Here is a 14953-nt window from a genome sequence, read left to right on the forward strand (position 1 = left end):
TGAGGTACATGAAGTGGTCTCCTGTGTTGTCATCCGCAAATTCCAGTGTTCTTTCCTTCTAACCCTTCCATGAGATCTTTAGCCTCTGTGGCTACTCAAAGTGGCCCTCATCATTTTTGTGACTGAAGATATTCCCTGTGAATGTACCACCCAGTGAGGCCCTTGGAATGTACTTCCAAGGGCTCCCAAAGTTGCAAGACCTCCGATGTACATATGCTTATGCCTGGTCTCCTGTGTGTGGACTCAAACAGAATCATCTATCTTGTATGTGATCCAGTTAGATTATGAGACCCAGGGGATCTAGAGTCAGCAGTTCCTGTTACAGCAATTAATACCTGTCAAGGGTCCCATTTTGATGCTGATGCAAAAGACCTCTGATGCTAGTCTCTGCCCTGAATCCCACTTCTCTACACTTGAGTCCAGACTCTAACTGTGGTGGCCAGGCCCCTATCTATGTTGTGCTGTCTCCAAGACTGGACTTCCCCCTTCTGCGTCTCAAGTTTATATAAGGCTAGAACTCAGTTCCACCTTCATCCAGCCTGAAACCAAATATGAGGAATTGTGAACATCTTAGTTTCAAGTTGTGTCTTCATATTTAGGGAATAAACATTTGTCGAACACTTCCTATATGAGTCCTCTCGATAATTATCTACTTTGGCAAAGAAAAATCACACACACACACACACACACACACACACACACACACACACAATTGGCCAATAAAGCTGTGGGAAAGTATGCCCAACTAAAAATAATATAAAGTTTGAATCAAAACAACATGATACTTCTATACTCCTTTCAGAATGACTAAAACTTTTAAAGTTAGTAACGTCCATTCATGAGAGAAACAGAGAGAGAGGCACAGAGACACAGGCAGAGGGAGAAGCAGGCTCCATGCAGGGAGCCCGACGTGGGACTCTATCCCGGGACTCCAGGATCACGCCCTGAGCCGAAGGCAGGCACTCAACCACTGAGACACCCAGGCGTCCCAGTAATGTCCAATTTTGATCAGGTGCATGGAAATGGGGACACCATCAAAAGATGAATGGATAAAGAAGATGTGGTATATGTATACAATGAAACATTACTCAGCCATTAGAAACGACAAATACCCACCATTTGCTTCAACATGGATAGAACTGGAGGGTATTATGCTGAGTGAAATAAGTCAATCGGAAAAGGACAAACATTTTATGGTCTCATTCATTTGGGTATAAAAATTAGTGAAAGGGAATAAAGGGAAAGGAGAGAAAATGAGTGAAAATATCAGTGAGGGTGACAAAACATGAGAGGCACCTAACTCTGGGAAATGAACAAGGGGTAGTGGAAAGGGAGGTGGGGGGGGTTGGAGTGACTGGGTGATGGGCACTGAGGGGGGCACTTGGCGGGATGAGCACTGGGTGTTATGCTAAATGTTGGCAAATTGAACTCCAATAAAAAAAAAATTTAAAAAGGAAATGGGGACACTTGCACACTATTGTGGAAATGTAAATAAATACAACCATAATAGAGGACAGTCTGGCAATATGCACCAAAGTGTAAAATTCACATATGACCCAGAAATCCATCACTTCTAAAAATCCATCCTATAGAAATATCAATACCAGTGCATTAAAGGTATATAGTCATTGATGTTCTCTATATCATTGTAATTTTAAAACTTGGAAGCAAACTGAGTGTGCATTGACAAGAAAATAAGTAAAATATGACACCTCAATGCAGTGAAATACTTTTCAGCTGCTAAAAAGAATAAAATAGGCTTGGAAAGATGTTCATGCCACTTTGTTTAAAGGAAGAAGGATAAATAAGTGTGCATAATATGATTCCATTTTTGTAGAGAAAATCAACAAAACCAAAGATGGTTCTTTGAAAAATTTAATAAACTTAATAAACTTATATACTCAGACTAAGAAAAAGAGGATTCAAATTTCCAATTCCAGAAATGAAAGAGGAGACATTACTACAAACTCCATCAACATGAAGAGAAAATAGGGGAATATTATGCCCACAAATCTGATAACCTATGGACCAATTCCTTCAAATACATAACCTGTCAAAACATACAAGAAGAAACAGACAATACAAACAGGCTTATAACTATTAAGAAACTGAATCAATAATTAATAACTTTCCAAAACAGAAATCACCCAGACCCAGTGAATTTAAAGAAGAAATTACATCGATTCCCTACATTTTCTTCCAGAAGGTAGAAGCAGAGGGAATACTTCCTAACTCATTCTGTGAGGCCAGCATCACCCTAATATAATTTATCACAGGAATGAAAAACGTATATATAAAATGTATGTATGAATTAAAAGCTTTTGTGTATGAAAGGACACTATCAACAAATTTTAAAATTACTCACAAAATGGGGAAAGCTATTTGCAAATCAGGTATCTGAGAAGACTCTAGTTTCCAGAATATATAAATAATGCTTACAACTTAATAATAAAAAGCCAAATAACCCAAACTTGAAAAAGGCAAAGTGTCTGCATAGATACTTCTCAAGGAAATACCAACTGACCAATAAGCCCATGAAAAGATACTTAACATTGTTATTCATTAAGGAAATGTAAATCAAAATCATGGTGAGCTACCATTTCATACCCTATGATAGAAAGAAAGAAAGAAAGAAAGAAAGAAAGAAAGAAAGAAAGAAAGAAAGAAAGAAAGACACTTAACATATGGAGAAACTGGAACCCTCATGTACTGCTAATGGAAAATTAAAATGGTACAGCTCTATGAAAAGCAGTCTGGCAGTTCCTCAAAAAATTTAAACATAGAGTTACCATATAACCCCGCAATTCCACTTCAGTACATACACAAGAGAAATAAAAATATATGTCCATACAGAAACTTGTACATAAATGTTCAGGGCAGCATTATTCATAATAGCCCCAAAGTGGAAACAACCCAAATGTCCCTCAGCTGATGAATGGGTAAATGAAATGTAGTATAACCATACAGAGGAATAGTATTCAACCATAAAATGGAATGAAGTAGTGATACATGCCGCAATATGGATGAGCTTTCAAAACATTATAGTAAGTGAAAAAGGCCCATCACTGAAGGTCACGTATTGTATGATTCCACTTGATGAAATGTCCAGATTAGGCAAAACCATAAAGACAGCAAGTGGATTAGCAGTTGCTGGAAGATGGAGGGAAACGGGAAAGGGATTGACAGCTAACAAGTATGGGATTTCTCTTAGGGGTGCTGGAAATGTTCTGGAATTGAATAGCAATAATGGTTGTAAATATTGTGAATATGCTAAACACTATAGAATTCCACAACTTAAAATGGACAATTTTTTGTTACATGAATTTTATCTCAATTTAAAATCATCATCATCATACATGACTGATATGCTAATAAAATATAATTTTTGCTAAAATACAAATACAACTTTTAAAAAATTTATCCTTTAAGATTCCTTCCAACTCCAAAATTATCTCACTCTATTCTCAGTGGGACGCAGGGGCTCAGATGACCCTTAAATTGTTGACCCCACCGGCCTTTGGAGACAGGCCAGGTGACCAGTGTTGGGGCCAGGTTCTGACCTGAGATCTTGGATGGGAGTAGGGTTGGGGCGGGTCAAGCCTGGAAGCCAGGAGGGAAGTAGAGGGATCAGTCAAGGTTCCCTGTCTCCCTCTGAAACTGTACACAACAATCTTCCCCTACCTTCCTCTAACTTTCTGGGCAGGGCAGGTGTTTCAGTTTCTTAGAGCACAAATATACAACAGAGAAGCACCATTTCTGCCTCAAGACGCACGTAAAGAGGTGTAGATGTAGGTGAGTTCCTTAACAAATATTTCTGTTTTCCTCTCATGTTAATAGCTTGTACCAGGGGTTCTTAAACTCTAGGTGGGCATTAGACAACTGGAGAGGTAGTAAATATATGGAGTCCTGAGCCCTACATCCAGAGGTTCTGAGTCCCCAAGTCTGGGGATTCCCTCAAATCTGCATTGCTAAAAACCTGGTCTGTGTACTTTGAACAGACCTATCATGTACATGTTTTTCTTTTCCTTCTACTGAAGAAAGTATAGGGGGTTATCTGGTTCCAAGCCTTTAGGTAAGACATTGTTATTATTGGTGGTTGGATAATTTAGACCTGGGTGTCTTGATCCAGAAACATACTGTGGACTGGAAAGCTAAATTTGCTGTCTTGGTGTTGAGGTGGGCGAGCAGAAACAGAGAGGGAGAGCAGTGACAGGTGAAAGGGACCCAGGCTTCTAGAATGTAACTCACAGTGGTTTGGGGTTTGGCACCATTCTCTCTTGTATCCCCAAGACCTCCCAAGCCTAGGCCAGAAGTGCCTGTGACATTTTGCGTAAAGGAACAGAAAAGTGGAATAGCTTTTATAGATGTCCAACACCCCTTTAATTTCTGATTTGCTGAGAGTTTACATCATGAATGGGTATCGGGTTCTGACAAATACTTTTCTGCACGGGTCAAAAAGTGTCAGATAGTTTTTGTCTTTATTCTGTCAGTGTGGTGACTGATTAAATTGCTTGATTTTGCAAATGTTAAGCCATACCCATATTTCTGGGATAAACACCACTTGGTCGTGATATATTATCCTTCTAAAATATATCGCTGGATTTGACGTGCTGATACTTGGTTGAGGAATTTTGTGCCTATGTTCACAAGGGATGTTGGTTTTGTAGTTTCCTTTATTGTGATGTTTTTGTCTGGTTTTGGTATCAAGGTTATGCTGGCCCCATGAAATGATTTGAAGTATTCCATCCCATATCTCAGATTGTTTGTATACGATTGATATTATTTCTTCCTTAAAAGTTTGACAGAATGCACAAGAAAAATCACCTAGTCCTGGGGTTTTTCTCTGTAAGAAGATTAAAAAAAATAGTTAATCAAATTTCTCTAATAAAGGCAGGACTTCACAGATTTGCTGTTTCACCTCATGTCAGCTTTGGTAGGTTGAATTTTTTTTTTTAATTTTTTTTTTAATTTTATTTATTTATGATAGTCACATAGAGAGAGAGAGAGAGAGAGGCAGAGACATAGGCAGAGGGAGAAGCAGGCTCCATGCACCGGGAGCCTGACGTGGGATTCGATCCGGGGTTTCCAGGATCGCGCCCTGGGCCAAAGGCAGGCGCCAAACCGCTGCGCCACCCAGGGATCCCAGTAGGTTGAATTTTTAAAGAAATTTGTCCATTATTTAAGTTGCTGAATCTAATGTAAAATTGATGATAATATTTCTTTGTTAGTCATTTAAAATCAGTAATGCACATTCTTTCATACCTGCTATTCAGAATTTGTGTCCTCTCTTTTTCTGCTCTCAATCTAACTAGAGTTTTAAAAAACTTTAAAAAAAAAACATTTTAAAATACTTTTTCAAACAACTGCTTTTAGTTTTGTACATTTGCTTTCTTTTTGATTCCCTGTTTCTCTATTTCTTCTTTTATATTTATTTCTTTCCTTCTACTTTCTTTGGGCTTAATTTGCTTTTATTTTTCTAGCTTCTGAATCGCTGATTTAGGTAATTAATTTTAGACCTTTCTTCTAATAAAAGCATTTGAAGGTATACATTTCTAAGTATGTTTGGGTTGTGTGCCATGGATTTCGATATGTGCTATTTTCATTATTATTCCATTCCAAATATTTTACAATTCATTTGTGGTTTCTTCTTTGACTCAGATTCTTTAGAAGTATGTTGTTTTACTTCCAAATTGTTTTGGCTTTTCTATATATCTTATTGTTATGGGTTTCTACTTCCTTTTGGGTCTTTCATACGGTTTGTCTTTCTCTGCTAAGATTTATCTTTCCACTTATTAGGGATATATTTTCCTTTAGTCCCTTGAGCACAGTGAAAAGAATTGCATTTCCATGCTTATTTCCAAATTCTAGCATCTAGGTCACCTCAGGATCAGTTTCTTGACCATTTTTTTCTTTTGAGGATGGGCCATGTTCTCCTATTTGTCCACATGCCGAGGGGTGTTGTATTGTAGCCTGATCATTGTGGATGCTATGTTGTGCAGACTGGATTATTTCTTTCTTTTGAAAAGTAATGATTATTTTATATACTGTTCACGTTATCACACAACTAAGATGCCCAGCTCAGACTCTAAACTCTGCCTCCCCTGAAGTGGGCAGCAGCTCAATTTCAATTGAGTGCCTCCAGCATTCACAGGGGCATTCATGATTCAGAGGTCAGCCAAGTATTTGGGCAGAGTAAAAATACAGATTCTGGAGCTCTCACTCTCTAGCCCTTTCCTCCCTGTGATCTCCCCTCTTCCCCTGTCCAGTGGCTGTAGTTACCCTAAACTCAGCCCTCTGGTTTTTCAAGACCAAAAATTTGTGACTTTGCTACTGGAATTTTAGTTGCCCCTCATGATTGGCTCCTGCCCCAAAGCCAAAGACATAAAAATGGGAATCCTACCCATTCCATTCAGCTGCCCTCCTCTTTCAAATGCCTGGTCTCTTCCAGGATTCACCATCTTCTCGTAGCTCAACAGTTCCCAAAAGAAGGTTCTGGGGTTCTGTTTTGGTTTCTGTTCCAGAGTTTATGGGTTTTTTGGGGGGGTGGGGTTTATGGTTTTTATCTGTAGAATGCTTGGTTACATCTGAGCTTACTCAACCGTTACTGAGAAGTGACACCCACTTACATTATCTTCTCCATAGTAAATAATTCAGTATTTGCCAGTCCCTGGCAGAGCAGGAATTAGAAAGTCCTCTTAGCAACTCAGTCAGGCTGCATTATTCAGGACCACAGATCAGAAAAAGACTAGGTAAGGTGGAAGAAATGGAAGTCGAGTAGATTGGTCACTGGCTCCCTGTCATCTCAGACCAGCACAAGGACTTCTTTTATTCTGCAGATATGGGGAGAAAATGTGAACTACACTAAATGTAGAGATGTGTGATTATTCTGTCTTGGCGATGCAACACAAAACATCGGCCAAGGAAGCCAAACCATCTCCCTGTTGTTTTGTTCTGTATTCTTCAGAGATGTTACAACACTGAGAGTATAAACCTACTTGTTTCTAGTAAATTCAAATAAAAGAGGGACAAGATACCTTCTCCGTCAGGAGAAGCCATTTAATTTTGAGAAATTTCCAACCACGCAGCTGAGGTGTTGATGTTAAGAAGATGGGTCAGCCCTACACTGGCTCTGGGTCAGGGGAAGACAAGAGCTACACAGCAGACTTTAGGGATCACCTGTATGATATGAGGGGTTCTTACAAGGCCCTGTCCCCAAATATCTGCATTTCCAACTAGGCACACTACAGGAAATCCCAGACATTTGTACAATTTCTAATTCATTCTAAACTATAAGGCTCTTGCAGATAGAGACTATTTATTAGTTATGTTTCCACCCTAGAATCCAGCATCTGTCACACGGCCTGGCATAGGTCAGAGGTCATCAAGCACAATTGGATTGAGTCAGATGAGCTCCCCTTTAAAATATAAACTCTCACTTTCTAAATGTCAATAAATAAATAAATAAATAAATAAATAAATAAATAAATAAATATGCATGGACAGAATTAAAAGCTAAAAAGCACAACAGGTTGACAAGACTAAAATTTTTCCAAGCAGAAAAATAAACAAAATCCATAAACACTTTCAAAATAAGAAACACAAGTAGACAGTAAACATACAAAAGTATATGTATTCTTTGTTGGGAATCAAAAGAATACAAAAGAGACCAACAATATGTAATAGTTGCAATCATCTCCACTTTGGTCTTTGGAGACATGATTGACTTACTACCCAAAACAGGACTCATCAGAGACCCCCTTATTATTCTTGCCACCCAAAACTAGGTAAGTGAGAAACTCGGGCTATTCTTCTGATTTTCCTCCTCCAAGCACAAGGCAGGAGAGCCTATGTTCGGCTCCTAGCTTGGCTCTCTCTCCTTCCTGCTTACTGTCTTTATTCAGTCAAGAGGGTCACTTCACCAGTCTGAGCCCTGGTTTCCTCTTCTGTAAAATGGGAGCGGCTGTGCCTTACAGACAGAGGACAGAAGGAGCAGGTGTGTAGCCTACGCTAGCACAGTGCCTGGCACGTAGTAGGTGATGAGAAGGCTCTTACGTGGTGAAGACAGCTCCTTCACCCAATCTCCTATCTTTTTTCCCAAGGGCCCTATATCTTCACTCACCTCTTTCGACCAGAGTTCCAGCTTTTCAACCACTTTCCGTCTCCTCCCCCTGGTTTTGTAATCTCACCATTTCCCAAACCTCACTAACTCAGGGGATTGAATCAATGTGACTCATTGTAATATAGTTTTCTTACCTACTCCCCTCCAACTGGATGCTTAGGTTATTGCCATTTGTTTGCCTCTATAGGATGTTCTGTGAACTAAACTCCCAAATAAGACAGCTTTCTGCTCAGAGAGTTAATCCTCTGTGTTAGCGAGTATATGTAGCAGCCTGATGCCATCTTGGACAAATCCATCATGACGACTGCTCTGTGACCTGGAGCCCTCTTGAGCATGGTCCTCCCACCCACCACACACCACCACCACCACCATCATCATCCTTTCTTTTGTCTAACCAGTTGTATAATAAATTACCCTTAAGGGTACACTTGGGGCATAACATCCTTGGTCTGCTCTGGAGATATGGCTATGACACACAACTATTCTCAAACATCTCCTCCCAGTTGTCTCCCATTACACATTCCTTAGCCTCTAGGGCTATAAAATCAGGTCTTATGGGAGGTGGGGTGCAGAGAGCTACTCATTTTGCAGTCACCCAAAACACACCTGTGTCCATAAGCCCCTTTATTAAACCATTCTTGGCAAGCTGGAATTGGTCAGCCTTTTTCTTTGGCCTCATGGTTTCTTTGGCCTTTGGAAGTCACTTGGCATATACTTCCTTTTCAGGGATCATCTGTGTTAGTGACGACTTGGTCTCCCAGAGTAGTCTTGAGATTATTTCATACCTGAGTTTACATGAGAAATGCTTGCTCCTTTCTTTTTCAGACCTGTTCCAAGAGACAGCAAGTTTCCTGCCATCAGGATTTGTAGACTTTATGGAAGGAAGAAAAGGAGGGAGCAGAGGAAGAAAGGAACAGAGGGACAGAGGGAGAGGCAAAGGAAGGGAGGCAGGCAGGCAGATGCTCACGAGATATTTGTTAAATAAATGAAGGAGCAGTTTGGGGATCATTAGTCCTATTCTATAGATGAGGACCTTAGGTTCAGGAAGGGTAGACAGCTTGCCCAGAAATATAGTAAATTTGACTTGAGTTCTCTGAATCCAGTTCCATTGCTCTTTCTTGTACACCTACTGGGAGAACGGTCTAGCTTAGTGCCACTCAAATGCCAGTCCCAAGGGGCATATGACCGAATGTAAATGAATGTGCCACTTCCTTCATCAAAAGAGCTTTGCTAAGAAGAAATGCTCCCCAAACTAAACAGTATGTTTTGTGACTTCGTGTTCTGGCAAATTTCCCAGTCTCATTACATATAATTCATCACTGGTAGCTAGACCACGGACCACACTTTTTTTTCTGATCCTCACCTAACCACATGGTTTGAAATTCTGCATCTCTGTCATTTCAGATGCTCTCCATGTCTATATGGAGCCCTCAGGCACCCCAGAGTCCATCACCATTTATTATGATTATCAGAGCCTTCTGTGTGAGACCAAGTCCTTCACCTTTGCCACCTTCAGCACCACCATCTTGTACTTCCTGGTGTTCCTTCTCAGCCTGGTGGGCAACAGCCTGGTGTTGTGGGTCCTGGTGAAGTATGAGAGCCTGGAATCCCTCACCAATGTCTTCATCCTCAATCTGTGCCTCTCAGACCTGGTGTTCTCCTGCTTGTTACCAGTGTGGGCCATGGGGTACCACTGGGGCTGGGTGCTGGGGGACTTCCTCTGCAAGCTCCTCAACATGATCTTCTCCATCAGCCTCTACAGCAGCATCTTCTTCCTGACCATCATGACTATCCACCGCTACATATCAGTAGTGAGACCCCTCTCATCCCTGCGCGTCCACACCCTCCAGTGCCGTGTGCTGATGACCACATCTGTGTGGGCAACCAGCATCCTGTCCTCCATCCCTGATGCCATCTTCCACAAGGTGTTTCCCGAAGGCTGTCACTACTCAGAAAACAAGTGGTTCCTCACCTCGGTCTACCAGCACAACATCTTCTTCCTGCTATCCATCGGCATTATCCTGTTCTGCTACGTGGAGATTCTCAGGACCCTATTCCGCTCAAGATCCAAACGGCGCCCCCGGACAGTCAGGCTCATCTTCACCATCGTGGTGGCCTACTTCCTCAGCTGGGCTCCCTACAACCTGGTCCTGTTTCTACAGACACTGCTGAAACTCGGGGTCATCCAGAGCTGTGAGCTCAGCCAGCAGATAGATTATGCCCTGCTCATCTGCCGCAATGTTGCCTTTTCCCACTGCTGCTTCAACCCAGTGCTCTACGTTTTTGTCGGGGTCAAGTTCCGCAGGCATCTCAAAAGTCTGCTCCAGCACTTCTGGCTCTGCCAGCAGCAGGCACCCAGCACTCCCCCTCACTCCGCAGGTGCCTTCAACTACGAGGGTGCCTCCTTCTATTGAAAAGGAGTTTGGTGGTGCCAATGGAGGTGGACAGAGCTGCTAGAGTGGGAGCAGGAAGAAGCATCATGGAGGGCACGCTGGGGAATGCCATGGCCATGGCGATGGGGTGAGAGAAATAGCTTCCACCTGCAGAGGTTTCATGTCCCCTCTCCTGCAGACAGTGGCTCCCACCTGGAAACTTTAGATCACCATCCAGAAAAACACTTCTTGGATTCTGAGTTCACCATCCATTCCTTCATGAATTCATTCATTCGGACATTGCTTAGTCCAGAAGACTTCCAAAACTTGGAAGGATTCCCAGAAAGGAGGGTCCTTCAAGACTTTATGAGGTCTGAGACTCAATGTGTGTGCTAATTGTACAAATGCAGGCTGCTGGCAGATGATCTGTCCCCTGCTCCACTGCAGGGTTGTGCCAGCTGACTTTGGAGGGATTGGCTCTGCACTCCTCAGTGACTGCTGGATGAGACTATTCTGCAAGGCCAAGATAAACACATCCTCAAATAACAAGTCAGGACGCAATCAGGATTCTGAAAATCCACAATTAGATGGGAGACATGTCCCATATCATAGCTCCAGTGTCTGCCACATGAACTGGCACCTGCATATTCAGTCTATAAATCTTTTGTGGAAAGAATGAATGCAATAAGTGCCACCTTCCACATGAAGCATTTATCTGCAAGACATAAAGATAATGAGATACTGTTGTAATCCTCCAGGTACCAACAGTCCACCTCTGAAGGTCCAGATAAAGAAGTACCCGCCTTGGCTAAGGCATCCAGGGTAAAGAGTCCTCTAACATCTTATCCTCTCTAGTTGGATATTGAGCTGATGCTTTAGCTTCATCACTGTCCACCTAAAATGTTCTCCACCTGCTTGGTTGATGGCACCAGCTTCCTCCAGCCACTAATGCTCCAAACCTGGGTCATCCCTGAGTCCTCCATTTCCCTTCCCTCTACTCCCACAGCCCAGTCCTGTGGACTCTGCCTTCTCCAAGGCCCTCAGAGATATCCTTGCCTGTGTTCATCACATGCCTGTGGTTCCATCCCCAATGGCCTTACTTCCTCAGCATCGTCCTACTGTTCATCTCTTTTACCACCTAAATGGCCAGTTCCTCAGGAAGCCCTCCTCTATCTGTAAATCAGAAGAGCACTCTCTGGGGTGCTGTGGCACTCTACTTGTCCCCTATAAAATAGCATTTGTCACTCTCCACCATGTGTCATAGTTACACTTGTACATGTCTTATCATCCTGCCCCATTGGACTGCAAACTGTCTGAGGGCAGGAACCTGGTCTTTCTTGCACTCTGCCAAGCACTGGCCCTGGTGTTCTATCACTATATATTGCATGGGAGCGAATAATGACAATTGTTATTATTCTTCTAATTTATGCATTTTGGAGACCCGTGCCTAGGGAATACAGTCTACCTTTCCTGCCCCAGGCTGCTAGTTTATAGATATTTATCTTTCTTCTTTAGTCTATACCCTCAGAGCACCTTGTTTATCCCTCTCAGTGGAAATAGCTATACTTGACCTTGCTTTTTAGTTAGTGGTACACATGCCTGCCTCTTACACTGTCCCATAGTGTCACATCCAAGGACATAGATAAAACTCACCTTCTAAACTTTCCCATATCACACAGACCTGGTCCCAATCTGACTTAGCTCTGGAGTGGAGCCTTTGGAAAATCTCCCCAGGTGATTCTGACCTGCATTCCACTTAGATATATTTGGCTATAGGTCCTTGAAAATGAGAATTCCAAAGTCTTCCATAGGTCCTTGAGCAGGGCTTTACACAGAGTAGGCACTCAATATATGCTTACCAAATAAAGTAGCTACTATTACAGCCCTCAGCTAGAGCCTAGAGAGCACAAAAGCATCCACTCCTTCAGCTCCAGCTTCAATTATGCATTTGCATTTGGGTGGCCAGCCTTGGAGGCATTTTACTTGGCTGGGAAAGACAGAGGTCTAGTTTTAAGAATTAGGCCAGTAGCACTTGCTGGAGAGAACTAGGTGGTAACCAACAAAGGGATAGAGCTCTTATGGACTTGCCAACTAATAGCTGGGGACATCACTTACCACAGATAGAAAACAGCAAAAGGAAGGAGATGTGAGGTAGTAATGGGCTCAGAGCTAAGCCCATAGGCTTCCGATTGGGGTAATCATTCAGTGCCCCTTTCAAACTAATATTATTAAAACTCCATTCAATGTTCATTCAGAAGGTGGGATGAGCCCAGGGATGAGAAGAGCAGAAGACTCTTGCTCACACCCTCCAAAACCAAAGCAGTGTAGCCTTAATCCCACTCTTCCTAGAAGGCAGGTTTGGAGGTCTTACATCACTACAGAGTATGCCTTTTGAGAGGTGTGCTTCATTAGCTCCTCATTCCAACCCATACCTTCACATCCAAAGATGCTTATCTAAGTATTTCTTTCAACACATTTACCCATACCCCCAAGAGCATATCACTAAACACAAGTGTATCCATCTTCTTAAATTTCTAGTGATGTTTTGTCATTCCCTAGAGTAGAGAGTAGAGCATCTTCTCCCAGTCTAGTTCCTTGGGAAGACAAGGGAAGAGGCACAGAGAAGGAAATGTATGAATGGGATGACAGAGGAGCATTTATCAGAGAGGGAACTGTGGGTAAGACTCCTGAAAAAAGCAGCCAGAAAGCTACAGGCTAGTGGCTACTCCCTATATACCTTGACCACACCCTCCATTGGCCACAACCTCTTGCCTTCCCCTCTCTCCACCCACAGAACCATGATTCAACCTCAGCTAGTCTCTTGTGGACCTGTCCCTCCCCTCTAGTCAATAAAAGGTGACCCGACCACAGGGCTACCGACCTCCTGCTGCTTCTGCCGCTCATCTCATTAAAAAACCACAGTGATTCCTAGGGAAGATGTCTTCACAGCATTGCTACCTCCCTTTACTCGGACAAAATCAGGAAAGGAGGAACTTTGCTCGTCTCTGAATAGGAACTCTAAGCTCAGGGCAGCCCCAGACCTCAAATGACCCCAGCCAGAGTAGAAGTTCCTCAAGGGCACAAGTCTCATATTGTAGCTCAAGAGTCTCCTTCTGTGCCCAGCAATGTTTGTGGTTGGTTGAGTCAGTAGATAGGAGACCATCTTTTTGGCTTTTATCTACTTCCATTTTTTCTTTCCACATTTGCTTACATTATATCTTCCACCAGGTAGAACAGTGGGGACTGTGGGCCCCAGTGTGGACGGGGCCTGGGCCCGGGCCCTTCGGAGTTCTCCAAAGCTCAAAGCACCCAACTGTATCCCCGCCCCATCCTGTGTCTTCACTGCGGCCTAATAGGGCTCATTCCCAAATTTTCTCCATCTCCTTCCTGTGTCATCACTAGGACAGCCCCACTGTCCCTCAGGGACTCCAGTGGGGACCCAGTCAACTTTTACCACCTAATGGCTTCCCATGAACTCTTCCCTAGGGCCCATCAGCCCAGACATTGCCCAATTGCTGAACTCCTGACAGCTTTCATTTGTGGAACCTACATGTGACAGGACAAAGAGGCCCACACGTCTAGAAAAGCACAGCAGAATAGATCCCAAAGTAGACTATCTGAGAAGGCTCTCAGGACCTGAGCCCTAGACCCAAACCCCAAAACTCCTTTACTGACTCACTATGATCTTGGGCCTCTCAGACCCTCAGTATCCTCATCTGTAAAGCTATATAAATGCCAATGATGCAAAGACAGACTCTACCCACACTATGGAGATGCACATGAGGTCACATGCATAAAAGTACTTGCTTTGCCAATGATTCAGCCCCAAATAGGAATTACTACTGTAATCATCTCATAAAGACAGAAAGCATCATCGTATCATATGCACAAATTAAAAATTAGCATGTATGGATGCACCTCTGGCTGTATTTTCTTCATTTCTGCCCAACGTCATTATATACAACTCCCAAAAGTTCTCTGCTTATGGGCGATCTGGGTTAGGATTTAGGGTGGAGGGAGGAACACAGGAGGAGGACTGGATATTGACCATGGAGATACAGAGTGGAACAAGGGGCACCTGGGTGGCTCAGTGATTGAGTGTCTGCCTTTGGCTCAGGTAGTGATCCTGGGGTCCTGCAATCAAGTCCCACATCAGTCTCCCTGCGAGGAGCCTGCTTCTCCCTCTGCCTATGTCTCTGCCTCTCTCTATGTCTCTCATGAATAAATAAATAAAATCTTTTTTTAAAAAGTGTGGAACTTATGTGGGTCAGGATGGTAGGAAATTGACTCCTTTTAGGCCTCAGGCAAAATCCAGGAGGCCAAGTGTGTCCTGAGTGCTCCAGGGTTCAGTTTTCTGTCCCCATCTCTCCCTTGGCCTGCCTGGCACCTAAGTTGACTGTCTTCAAGTCCAAGGTTTTTTCCTATTTTGTGATCAACATTGTGTCAGAACAAAGACTTTTCA

General features: G+C 42.8%; 1 protein-coding gene across 1 annotated transcript; it reads left to right on the forward strand.

Moving 5' to 3' along the window:
* Window positions 1–3653: 3653 nt before the first annotated feature.
* On the forward strand, window positions 3654–14740 carry XCR1 (X-C motif chemokine receptor 1). Its single transcript, XM_025458260.3, has 2 exons — window positions 3654–3792; window positions 9524–14740. The coding sequence occupies exon 2, from the start codon at window positions 9541–9543 to the stop codon at window positions 10531–10533; it is 993 nt and encodes a 330-aa protein (XP_025314045.1). The 5' UTR covers window positions 3654–3792; window positions 9524–9540; the 3' UTR covers window positions 10534–14740.
* The last annotated feature ends 213 nt before the right edge of the window (window positions 14741–14953 follow it).

This window comes from Canis lupus, chromosome 20, assembly GCF_003254725.2.
Source record: "Canis lupus dingo isolate Sandy chromosome 20, ASM325472v2, whole genome shotgun sequence".
Lineage (NCBI taxonomy): Eukaryota > Metazoa > Chordata > Mammalia > Carnivora > Canidae > Canis > Canis lupus.

Coding starts and splice junctions, on each gene's coding strand:
- XCR1 (XM_025458260.3), top strand. CDS start 9,541: ATGGAGCCCTCAGGCACCCCAGAGTCCATCACCATTTATTATGATTAT.